A 13,632-nucleotide genomic window follows, 5' to 3' on the forward strand; every position below is an offset into this window, starting at 1 on the left:
AACTTTTCCATTTCAATTGTTGTATCAAGCCTGACTGCCTAGACCTGTTATTCCCTAGTGAAGAAACAGGTAAGTTACATGAAAGCTTTTCATTTTCAGCTACACTGCAGCTCTGAAATGAAATAACATGTCCTAAACTATTTGTTCCTGCTTCTTCCCACCTGGAAAAAGTCTTCAAAATTTAAGACAGGACTTGAGCAGCATTTTGTTCACTTTACCTTTGTGTAAAAGAAATGCTTTTAAAATTCAAATTAGGCAAAACAAGTCACAAGGACACCACATCAGTAAGTGCAAAGAAAATTGTTTATAAGAAGGCATAAAATATTTTTTCACATCTTTTTCAGATAGGTTCTAAATTACTTTTTCACTTAATAAGTGAAGAACTATTTCCTAATATAACTTGAAAAAAAATGAAACCTCCACCTTAAATGTTAAAACAAGGTAGAAAGCTGAAAAGCTCCCAAACCAGTCAAACTCTGTGCAAGTCATCACTGTCCTCAACCTGAAGACAATGCCTCTTCACAACGACAGAAACCCCACTGTAAAAGTAAAGTGAAAAATAGATTCTGAAGTTTATACCAAATAATATGCTTGCAGAAACAGTCCTCACTCTAGTCTTCATCTTAGGAGGGTTTCACCATTCTCTATATTCCTCTGCTTAGAGTACACATACACATGCTCAGTAACAATTGCCTCAAAAGCAGCAACTTTAAAGGTCAGAATCAGTAAGATTTCAACAAAGTGAAAAACAGAAAAACACCCAGTCATGTCCAGTATGAGGGTAAATACTAAACAAGCTTATGCCTTCCTGAAGAGCAGTAGTTAAAGAGGCCATTCACAGCAGGCTTCCCTCAGAACCTCTCTATTTCAGGTTAAAGAACTCTGGAATATAAAAGAAGCATAAATGAAAGACTCAGAATTCATGTATATACCTGACACACTGGGAGAAAAAAAAAAAAAAAATTCTATGTTTAACTCATTTTCTACAGGTTTGTAGCTAAAACCTGCAATACATCCATTTTACCTGCTGTCAGTAAAGACCTGCAAGAAACTGAAAATGAAAAAAGAGTAATAATTTAAACTGCAGTAAAACTGCACCTTGTTTAGACAACTGTACTATAAAAAGGGCATAAATGCTGCCATTTTACAGTCTGTTTACAAAGAGATTGTGTATGCCATGTTTTAATCTTTTTATTACCAGTTGGATTTTTTGAACAAAAAAAAATGATTTACTCCTTTCCCCAAGGTTTCATCTACCTTTATTTTTTGCCTAGATTTACCCATTCCAATTCAATATGAATGTGAAAACAGAAAAAGTCAAAGTGTTTCAAGATCTAGAATTCTACAAGTTTTTCTTCCCCCCCTGGTGTTCATAAAACTGGATCCAGGTTTTGATCTTCAGTCTTTATTAGCTTACTCAGAGAAAATTCTGAGCAAATGTATTTTTGTGTTAGCCAAATAACAACACAGGCAATATATTTATTGTGTTCTCATGTACAGAGTATCATCTTTAGTAGAATTCCAGTTCAAAGACTATTTGAAAACACGGTTATTTTCAATTAGAACATGTTTTCAAAACCACAAAATTGTTTGGAAACTAAAAGAATACAACCACCTTTGCAACCTTTCTCATCTAAAACGAGTCAAATGAGATACCAAAATCAGCATGTAATAATACAGAATATACATTTAGCTATACATCAGTGATCAAAGGTATACAGAAAATATTTTTTTTTTTATAAATGTTAATAGCAATATTACAATAGCATATAATGGCTTAAGATTTCACAAGCGTAAACTCAGCAAGTTGTAACGGTCAATAGTGAAGCTACAAGGGGAAAAAATAAAAAATCCCTTAACAAGGCTTTGGAAATAAAACTTTAAAAAGCTTTTGCAAAAATCGCTCTTCCATTTCCTGTGGGAACGACACCACTCTTCTGCCACCCACAGCAGCTTCTATGCCCCATTTTGGCCACTTCTCCCACAAGCTTTCATGATTTCTCATGTCATTCCTGGTGTCTGGAACACCCACCTTCCTTCTCTTGAAGTCCCATTCTAAGATCCACTTCTGCAACAATGCCTACAGAAAGAGTAGGCAACTAAAGCACTCATTCACAGCATCAACAACCCACCAAGCATCAGCTTTCACCGCACACACTGTACAGCACAGTGTTCGTCTCACTTTACCTTTCTTACTACATCGTAACAATTTCTCCCACAGTGCATCAAATCTACAGCTGGAGGTTTAATATTTAAGAATCTATTTAAGAATCACTTTGGAGAAATAGCATCTGCTATGTTTGAGAATGCTAGATGAACCCCTCAGAGCTCACAGAAAGGAAAGTACATTCAGCATTACAAATATTCCATTGTGTCTTTGTGCATCTGTGGCACATGCACACGTGTAATGGACATAAACAGGAAAGTGCAGCCTGTTTAATTTTCTTAACACTGTAATAGATTTTAATCCTTTGTTGGCTCACCTGAAATTTCTCATAAAAATCACTTATGAAACTGAACTGGAAAGCTGCTTTTAAGTGTTCGTTTTTCTTTCCTTTTTTTTTTTTTTAAAAAAGCCTTCTACTTTAAACTTCTTTCCTTATATCTTTGAAAATCTGGATTAAAATTCAAATCACTAAAAGCCTATAGGAAATGTTTATATTTACATAGGTCAAGGTCTATCAAGACATTTCCAACTAAACAATTATATTTCTGGACAGCCATGGAGACAGACTTGAAGCAATGACACCTTTTTGAAAGTCTGAAGTGATTTTTTTTTTTTAATTAAAAAGAAAATTTAGCACATTTGTTGCTTACACATATTAAATGCAAGTCTGTCATGAGAGAGTATTACTGGCCTTGAGGTGACATGAATTTCAAATCATGCTTTTCAGTCTTCCATATATTTCTACATGCCACTCCATATAAAAGTGAAATATTTTACTGGCTAATTTATTTATTTTAATAATAAGCAGAGCTTCGGTAATGCCAATGTAGTTCTAACATAAAATAATGCATTACCGAGGGAAAAAAATGTTTAAGAAAGGTTGGGGTTTGTAACTTTGTGTCATTACAAATGGCAGAAATACCTAAATTAGAATACTTGAGCAGACAAACAAGCTGCACAAGGCATTTTCAGAAACAAAAAAAAACGGTCGAAGATATAAAGTGTAAAACCACAACAAAACCACTGTGGATACAACATGTAAACACAAGATATAATTCATAACCTAATTTAAGTTACAAATATAATTCTTTAAGATGAAAAAATTAAATCCTGGCAACCATATGGCTGAAGTTTACATGTACAAACTCCCTAAAATTGAAGCACTTGCCACTGAAAACACATCCACAGCTTAAATCTAAATGAATCCCTTCCTCACATGTATTTCTCATGCTTGAAATTATCTCAGTATTGAAAGGGGAAAAAAAAACCAAGCTTATTCAACTTACATCTTTTTCTGACCGATGTGGGAACATCGATGACTGGCTGTAGTACATGTTTTCATCATGGTAGTCACCATCAACCCCCTCTACAAACTTCTTCCTTGAAGCACCAAACATGCTGTTTGTCACCTAAATAAGAAGAAAAAACTATTATATACCATATATGATTTGGTTTGCTACATACTTATAATTGTATATATTTCAAATATATGTACCGATTGTTAAAAAAAATCTGTTTCTAAACATTTGAAAATTCCTCTTTAACAGTACTTTTTATACATTGTCAAGGAAACGGTTCTTCCAACTGGGATTTTCATCTGACAGAAATTCATATTTCAGAAAGAAATGGGGTAAGGAGAGAGGATACGCTTAATTTTTTGGAGGGGTGTTCATTTGTTGGTTGCTTTTTTGAGGCTCATAACCTTTCACTCAGGTATATTGAAAATTACATAGTGTCATATAACAAAACAACACATTTCTCAAATTTTCCCCTCCTCAGGTAAACACTTTTCATCTGAAAGAAGAAAATTAAGGTACATCCTTCGTACCGCTCAGCTACCTTAAAAGAAACAACAATAATAAAAGAGGAAAGAAAAAAAAAACAAAGCCACTGTGAAATCACTCCCATGTCTCAGCCCCACAACTTTGGAAAAGCAGCTTTCTACTCGACCCTGCACACTCAGAGACACGATTAAGTAAGAGAAGCTCAAGCTCAACCACACTTAAAAACCTCATCACAGACTGACAAAGTTACTGCAGACGACCCATAAAAAACCACTAGGTTTTGTTTTGTCCTTACTCCCAGAGGTGCAGACACACACAGACAGAGCTGCTAGGCCAGGAACTGGAAACTGAAAAAATAGCAACCGCACAGCTGGTCACAGAACCTTAACTGATTAGAAAATGTAATGCTGCAGCAAGATCATACAACATCATCATAGCATCTACCATATGCAGTGCATTTTTATACACCTGACTCTCTTACTTATGTAAAAATACACACACTTCTGTTAACTTTCTAATCTATCTGGCCATGAAATGCTACCACAGCACAGTGTGGGCTAACCAAGCCCTGTTTTAACGTGACAGGTTAATGTTCAAACCAGCCAAATGGCACATATTGGTCAGCACTGAGCAACTTGCTCCACTTCTTGTACCACATGGGGAGACTGAAGAGAGAACAACTAACCGGATGGTAACCAACCCCCAGCTATGGCCCTACCTTACATACCTTCCAATGGATCTTTAACATCTTGAAACATACAGAAGCTAAATTACAGCTAGCTTATCAAATTTAGAAGATTTACTATCTTCACTATTGACAGCACTAGCTAAACTTAAAAAAAAAAAAGACAATTTTAAAAATGTATTTAAAGAGTCATTTTACACTACCTTAGGCTCATGTTTGAAATTTCAAAGCATTTATTCTGGTTGGCTGCAAGGAGAGTTACTGTCAGCTTGAAATCCTCTTATCCCGACTGACACAAAATTACTCTGATATTCCTCACAGTGTGGCTTATTCAAATTTCCCCTTTACTGATGAAGATTTCTAGGCAGTGTTTAATAACACGGGTGCTCCTCTACTAGTGACAACTTAACCCTGTGATTTCCAAGTCATAGGAGTTTTAAGTGAACACTGAGACGCATTTAATACAGCTAGAATCACAAAATTGCCCTAAAGTGTTGCATTCATCTAAACAAAAGCCTATTCCACTTAGTTGTATGAGAGGGTTTCAGATATTTAGACTACTGATGTCTCAAAATAAATTTATGACCTGTTACCCCCATGCGAAGGCATGTAAAGGTACTGTGCGCCTTCTCCAGATGAAACTTGTCTTTTATGATATTTACAAAAATGTGCAAATGTGAGGTCCCAAACTGCTTCAACGCATTCAACTGACTTTCACACTTGTAGTGCAGCTTTCATTACACTGTAAGCATATCCCACTGTGCTAATCCCCTTACAATGCAATTATCACCTACCAGATGGGATGGAGCATTTAACAGGCTGAGGGGATTATCTTGTCCTTTGCTCTGCCTGAGTAAAGTGTGGAGAGACCAGCAGTTGCCTTTAACCACTGTAAAAAGGATTGTGAAGTGCTTTGATTGAAGCTATCCCAAGAAATGAGGAGAAGCTGTGTGTCTCAACCAACTACTGCTCTTGAGAAGGTACAAAGCAACTTCCCACAAGTGGTGCTCCTTTAACAATACCTAGGGCAAGAGAATATTTTTTTTGCCACATAAACTTCTCTTGTGATGTATCATCAGAATAACAAAATTTAATTGTGATAGAAAGCAAGTCACTGAAGCATACACATTCTGTACGAATGTAATACCTAACCCTGAGCTACGGTACAGGAACTACATAAAGGGGAAAAAACGATCCTGTCTTTGACCCTGTAGCTTTTGATCTTGTTTCCGCCAAGGTTTACATATGGCTGGTTACACACACACCGGAAAGATTTCTGAGTCAGTGGGGTAAGGTCAGAGCTTTCAGTTTTAAAATATATGTTTAAAGCTGCTGCAAGAAAGCTAGTATGTTCAAACATGAAGTCTATGTACTGAAAAGCTGAAGGATATTTTAAACAATCTCCACTAAATGTGTTTAAAACATTAGTTTAGGGCCACTGTCTTATGCAATTATCAGTACAGGAAATAATCAAGATTATGCCCTGAAGACTAGATGAATTGCACCTTTTTTTATATGAAGTCTTACAAAAGCACGGTTATTAAAACTTTTAATAATTAGATAGATGAAACATTGATATTTATATTGACAACCCACATTTCTAGGTGGTACCTAACTGAAGAACTCCAGAGAGCAGAGCATGCATTGCAGGCTGCAGGGGAAGAGAGGAAGGCCGGAGGAGCCCAGCCTGCAACCAGCTGCATCGCTGGGCCTGACTGCTCCAAAAACCTTCAAAAACTTTTTGCAAAGACCAATGCTTCTGCACAACAGCATTTTTGTAAGCTGTCCTGCCTTGTTCAACGCTGCCAAGTGAAGCAGCTGCGTGCAGTGCTCAAGCTGTCCACGCTTCCACCGAGGGAATGCTGGAGGGTATTCTGGCAGCTGCCTGCACCCCTAACAGGGCTTCAGTCCACCAGAAAGAACTGCCACTTGTTCTCAGGGTGAACCGCAGCAGAGAAATGTGGTGTTGCAATTCACACTCCTATCCAGCCCCGGTACAAAACTAACAGCACCATAAAATGAGGCAGCCACTAAAGACCAGTAACTGAAAGGGCAGGAACTGGGACTAAAGACAGAAGATGCTGCTGTGGTAGCCTGGCTGCTCACTCCTTGCTTGTTCTCATGCTGACACCAGCAGCCAACTTATCTACTTCCCAGTAGTCGACGGTGACAGTAGACAGCTGGCAAACTTCTCAATCAGAGCACCTATCCCTGTGCACACTTCTATAAACAGCAGGTTTTCACAATGACAGTGTCAGATGGTTGCCAAGTTAGCAATCGGCATCTTCCTACCCACATCCACTCATACCAGTATTCACTAACATATTCATTAGTCAGCCATGCTACAAGTGTATGCACAGATAATGAAAAAACACCATCGCAGTGCTATTTGTAAGAAGGTGTGAGAATAACTGGGGCTGTGCCAAATGCGGGCAGATCTGCAGATGGAACTTTCTTGCTTATTTCTTAGGACAAGAAGCCACCAGGAAACCTTATACAAAATGATTGCACCTCTTTTTTCATAGACTGATAGATCGGTGTCCAATCAGCTACAAAAACAAATACAGCAAAGTTCACGCAGCATTTACAAATACATTTTAAAACCTTTGGAAAGTAACAGTGACCTGAGGTTTTGTACCTTCACAGGGTCTAGACTGATGAGGTTAACAGTAGAAATAAGCTCTTGTATTTAAGTCTCTTATTCATACATATATACCAATAAACACACACATTTATGCCAACACAATTTCACCTAAGTGCTGCCCCAGTTGCATGGCAATTTTATTAAGTAAAGAACTCCTGTCTACTCAGCCTAATTTCATACAGATCCCTCTCCTAATCCTGCAACTACTTTTCCTGTTCTACTCCGGAAACTCAGTCCTCTATTGCACAAGACACATTGGCAGTGCAACTGTTCATTACAAATGTAAAAATGGTGCACTTTTGCCAATTCATCCTTCAGCATTATATTGCAAAGTACTTACAATTCCCACTGGTACACCCATGCACAAATATTATTAGAAAATATTCATGGTAATAGAGGAAAGCAAAGAGAAACATGTTACGATTGAGTTCAGAGAACTAACCAGCCATGCTGCCACAAACCCTGTCCAATTCTGACCAGATGAACACAAGTGCTTCTTTCAAAGCACGAGGACATCATGTTTAAAAATCAGATTTGCCCACAACTTCAAATTAACATTAACCAAGCAAAATGCAGTCACAAACCTGACAAGACCTTTAAAATACTTCTGTGGAACATTTCCTGACAACCACAACAACCGGGCAACTAAAAGCACCATACAAATGTTAAGAATTTGAAGCACCTAATAAGCAGTTTGTTGCATTCATTGACCTTCATCCTTCAGCTGAGTACATAAAACAACCAGCAATACTTATTTAATTTTATTTTTTTAAAACAGATTTTTTTTAAAAAAAACAACAACTTTTGATTACAAGAAACACTGCAGTATAGCATATTTCAGCACACAAATATTTGTTTGTTAGCCATAACCGGAAATACATTATTGACACAAAATTTGTAAGGAAATTATTAAAAATGTTGTCATTTTAAGCTGCAAAATTATCTTCTCTATAATCACTTATAGAATGATGCTATAATTGTATATTAAATTAGTGTAACAGCCTGAAGTAAATTATAGTACTAAAATAGGAAAACTAATTATGTTTCTGTTTTGCAGTATTACTATAGGTAGTGCCCAAGGAGAGTTCACTCATGACATTAATGTAGCCAACTCTAAACTAAGAGGATGCTATAAAATCTCCCTGGAGAATGAATATTTTTAATTTTGCATAGAGCAGAAAAATCAGTCATTGCATTACAACTGATTAAACTCATCATCTTAATGAGAGCTGAAAACTATATAGAGTAATAAGTGTTAAAAAAAATAAACCACTTCAAGAATTTTAGGAATATCTACCCTTTCCCGCTCCTCCAATGACTATGGTATTCTTCAACATTCACACTGCCATTACATGAGAGCAATAAGAAGCTCTAATCTCAGTCTGATGCTACAGAGCTTCCATCCATCTGTATACTAAGGCATCTGATGCTGCTGTTTAGATCATAGTTAGCAAAGTTAATAATTTACCCTATTTTTCTCTTCTGTTACAAATCAATATTTTCACATAAGGTAACATATTTGCATACCCAACGTATCTACAAAAGTGGCCCTGAATCAGCCTTCTAGTGAGAAATAAGTATCTCAAAAAATGTGTCTGTGAAAAATCACATGCTGGTAACCACCAAATCAGCCTGCAATTTAAGTCAACCTATAGAAACAATTATAAATATGTGAAGGGTGAGTGACATGACAATGGAGCTAGGCTCTTCTCAGTGACAACCAGTGATAAAACAAGGGGCAATGGGTGCAAACTGGAACACAAGAGGTTCAACTTAAATATGAGAAGAAACTTCTTCACAGCGAGGGTGCCAGAGCACTGGAACAGGCTGCCCGGGGGGTTGTGGAGTCTCCTTCTCTGAAGACATTCAAAACCCACCTGGACACATTCCTGTGTAACCTCATCTAGGTGTTCCTGCTCCAGCAGGGGGATTGGACTAGATGACCTTTCGAGGTCCCTTCGAATCCCTAACATTCTGTGAATTTGGAATTCCATCAGTTGGCAAAAGATAACATAGATTTATTTTACAGTAAAAACTGCTACTCTTTCTGATCTTATTTCTCAGTGCAAAAGACACACCATTCAATAGAGCCCAAACATGCACAAGAAAGACAATTCAAACATAAGAAAGACATCAGGGATCTGCAAAAGTGACCAGGGGAGCCAATGACCTGGCACTCCACTTGTAGCAGCTGTGGGGAGAGACCAAGAAGATGCCAAGTGTGTTCTACCTTATTTAGTGATGTGACCTGAGGAGAAGCAGGAACATCTCCTTTGTAAACGTGGCAACAAAAGTCACAAGTCCTGACTAACAGCACACATACGCATACACACACACATGCTGTAAAACACACAGCTGGATTATCTGTCAAAGACATGGTTTAAGGATTTTGTAAATCAGGAACAACTATTACTTGTCTGATAATATTACAAATAATATTTACTCAATAAGAGGAGAAAAAAAACTTCAAACACACACCCAAAACAAACCAAACTAATATATCACCCTATCCAAAATGTGAGTATATTTACCCACTTTCTCTCTTCTTGATGCTTCTAGTCATTTGTAGTATTTACAGTCCATTCAAGTATAATAACGGTCCTAGATCCAATTTAACACAGCATTTCTGATTGCTATTGTAAAATGCTACACATTTGGCTGTGCAATGCCCTTCAACTGTAAGGTTTCACCACGAAAGATTACTGCATTTTAGAAAGACAGGACAATTGTGCCTCATGTTGTCTCATACTTTTCAATTCAATACTATTTTAAATACGCATGCAGTGAGCAACAGCAAGAATCTTGAAAATAACTGATGTACTGCCATACTCTTGTTATCTACTTATGACACTCCTCAGCCATAATATGTTTTTTAAAAAAAGTTCAATTTGTAAACAAAAAGTAACTTTTAAAGAATGTTCTCAGTTGATGATCCATCAAGACAATTGTCCGCTAAATATACACTGTGTACCACATTAATTTACTGATTTTTTTTTTGTGTGAACATCATCAAAGAAGAGATCAGTTATTCTAAGAAGCCAGACTTAATCAAAATCAAGTTCAGAAACCAAACAGGCTTCTGAAGTACCTATGTCGTAATGGGACAATAAAATAAGCCAAATAAACAAGTAAAGAAGCACACAAAACAACAGGAAAACTTGCATTCCTGGTAACTATTACAAGTAAACCTGTCTATGAAAACTGGTATTTGGTTAATATGGAAATGGGTCAGTCTCAGAAAAGAAAAATTCAGCTGTCAAGTTTGTAAATAAATAAGCAAAAACCAAAATTCAATTCTGGAAAGATAATAAAATTTGCTTCACGTGTTCTCATAATAAACTTATTACTAGAGTGGCACTTCTCTTGCCTCCTAAGAAGTTAATTCTCTGAGTATCTTTCAATCAGTATTTTGCACCTCAACAATAAGAAAAATGGCCACTGGAACACATTAGAATGACAACATCCTGCTTACTTTCGTTTGATAACCTCTGACTCATCCCGTTAGGTAATTCAGAATTGCACTGGTTGAAAACTACTTGCTGTTTTAACTAAAAATTGGTTTTTGAATTTAACACTGCGTTTTGCCATATGGACTGTATTAGTGCTTTTGAAGTATTTTCTGTGAACAAAACAAGTTTTGCTGTATTTCAGGAATTACCCTTTCATATCAAATTAGAATAAGATATCCCCTAATTCAGTAAGTTAGTCTACTTTTATCTCCAGTATCATTCCTGGGCTTGCCTTTTTTTGTTGCTTTGTGGTGTGGGGTTTTTTTAAATAAAATAAATAAAAAGGTACTTTACCCAGTTAGAAATTGTAGATCTACTCAGATGCACTCCAGAGAGTTCTTTAATAGGGCATATGCAATGGAAAAGCCCAACATAAAAAGATTAGGAAATCAGCTACTACATTAAGTTCTTCAGAAATAACAAAATCATATCATTCCATCCAGTCCTAAGAGAAAGAAGTTGGAACTCGGCATTTTCCTAAACATTGCGATACTCAGAGCAAACTGATAAAAGTATAAGTTCTGCATTCAGCAGAATTATGCTGCAGCAAATTCTGCATGTGGCCAAACTCGCATGACAGTAAGTGCAGCCTGAAAGCTGCATCACTTTACTGAGAAATGAACCCATAAAATAAAATCTTACTAAGTAAATTTTCTTCTCTAAGGCTTAGAACTGTGACAGATTCTATGCATTTCTCATGGAGGCAAAAAAAAGGTAAGAGTGACAAAAGGCCAACAGTTAAAGAAATTTGCACTTGCTTTTCTAAAAACCCACTCTGGTATGAAGTCGTAGAACTAGTTATAATTTACATAACTTCAGCCGAAAACATGAGGGGTGCAAGAAAACAAGGTGAAGCAGATATAGGGAACAAGAAGTTTCAGTCTGAAAAGATATCTGAAATTTGTATAAGCAACAGAAAAAAGGGGATTTCAACAGGAAAATTCCAGTCTGCTGTCAGAGTACTGGTACTATCAACTCCCTCTTTACTGTATTCCCCTTCTGCTAGAATGCACCAGAACAGGACAGTTGTTTTGCTAGTGTATGTTCTATGATAAGTATATAGGCATATAGCGGAAAAAAGGTCCCCAAGGGACATAAATGCACTCCTATAAAGAGACTTAAGTTTGGAATTCTAACACCTAAATTCATAGAATCCACAGACAGGATAAACACATAAAAACTGCAAAGAAATTAAGTATTTTTTTTACTAAAAGTTCAGAACAGCTTAAGGAAAACAAACAAAAAACAACAAACACACAAAAACAACAAACACAACAAACAAAACCAACCACCATACTTTAGGAGGTTTTCATTCTTCATTGGTATTAATTAGTCATCACATATTCACAAAACACATTTTTAAGAGCAATAAGAACATCAAGTTAACTAAGTAAGACTAAGCAGTTTGGCCTTCAGCTTTACAATAAAGAGATTTGCTATGCTAAAATATTTCTCCTCTACAAAGAGTTACAGCTTTAATATCAACATGAGACACTCCACTATCTCCAATGTTTGATATCACTGCTGGCTACTCAAAACCTTCCTCCACTTACAACAGACAACTCAGATGATGCAGACATGGACCAACAGAGCTTAACTTGGAAAACAAACCAGGTGCTAATCTAGTCCAAGCCCCAGTATTACAGAACTTATATGAAGGTTTCACAAACAAGGAGCATCTCAGAAACCTTTTATGTTGATAAGTCCCCTAAAAAGTTACAAAAACAAAAGAAAACCCTTGCTAGACCAACATACAAACCCTATTTTACACTGAAATAAAGTGGTAACCATTTTTTCTGAATTATACCCACTGTAACTAGTACATTAGTAGCTGATACTCCTCACAAGAAAGAGATCTTAACTGCTCTGCAAACCAGCTCCCTGCTACAACTTAAGACAGTGAGAAAAGCTATTTGCTCATGCAGAGGACAGATACATATTTGATTGTCAACACCACTACAAACAAAGGGTCTACTTTTCGGTGCTTCACAACAGACAACTATGTGTTCCTCTACAAATTCATCTGCAAGCTTCATTACATTTCCTCTTTTTAAAACATCTGGACATTTAGTGACACACCAGCCTAATGTGACACTATATAATACATAGAAGGAAAAAAAAAAGTATATACTTAAGCCTCCTAAATGGTAAGACACAGTTAAAATAAAATGGCTTTAAATAAAAGTGGCACACGAAACCAAAAGCTTGTGTACTGACAGCCAAACATCTTAACCATTTTGTACAACTTAAAGCCTTTTAATTCACATGTAAACTGCATCCCACTGCTTCAAAACCTTCGCTGAATTTCTTACATTTGCCAAATCAGGAACTTTTACACAGAAAGCTGGTGGTGAGGAAAGAAAAAACAACACTCCCAAAGGTCTTTGGGACGCTTTATCCCTTCAAGGGACAAAAAACTGCAGACTGGCAGCAGCAATACTGGCAGGGCAGGGGGTGTCAGCATGTGGACCACAGAGGATGGGTCAGAAACACAAAGGTCATCTGGGCTTCCCAAGCAAGGGAAGATGGTTGCTGATAGTGCAGCTGTGAAGCTCCAGCAGTCTTAGGAGGACGGTGTTGACACACTTTTCCATGAGCAAGCAAAAAGACCATGCAAGCTCTGTGTCACTGGGATAGTGTTTTTTCCCTTTCTCCTAATCTTGATGTGGGTCCCTTGTATCACACTTAAGCACATCTGGTATCATTCCACCTGCTAAGTATCCTCCAGCTTTCCCTGTAAAGTCATTACCTTACACAGTCCTCGAGCAATATTTCTTAACGGCTCCTACACATCCGACTCATCTGAAGCCAAAAATGCCCATTGATAAGCTTTCTAGACCCGT

At 37.0% G+C, this 13,632-nt stretch overlaps 1 protein-coding gene across 4 annotated transcripts in view; it reads right to left on the reverse strand.

Annotated features, from left to right (window-relative positions):
* The window catches only part of CNOT2 (CCR4-NOT transcription complex subunit 2), a 90,224-nt gene that overhangs the window by 36,867 nt on the left and 39,725 nt on the right, over positions 1-13,632 (reverse strand). For all 4 annotated transcript variants that reach the window (XM_082043014.1, XM_082043011.1, XM_082043013.1 and 1 more), the window contains one exon: positions 3,454-3,576. In XM_082043014.1, coding sequence (XP_081899140.1) covers positions 3,454-3,564 — 111 coding nt within the window. In that variant the 5' untranslated portion in view covers positions 3,565-3,576. The remainder of the gene's footprint in view (positions 1-3,453; positions 3,577-13,632) is intronic.

This window comes from Streptopelia decaocto (genome assembly GCF_964273445.1).
Source record: "Streptopelia decaocto genome assembly, chromosome: 1".
Lineage (NCBI taxonomy): Eukaryota > Metazoa > Chordata > Aves > Columbiformes > Columbidae > Streptopelia > Streptopelia decaocto.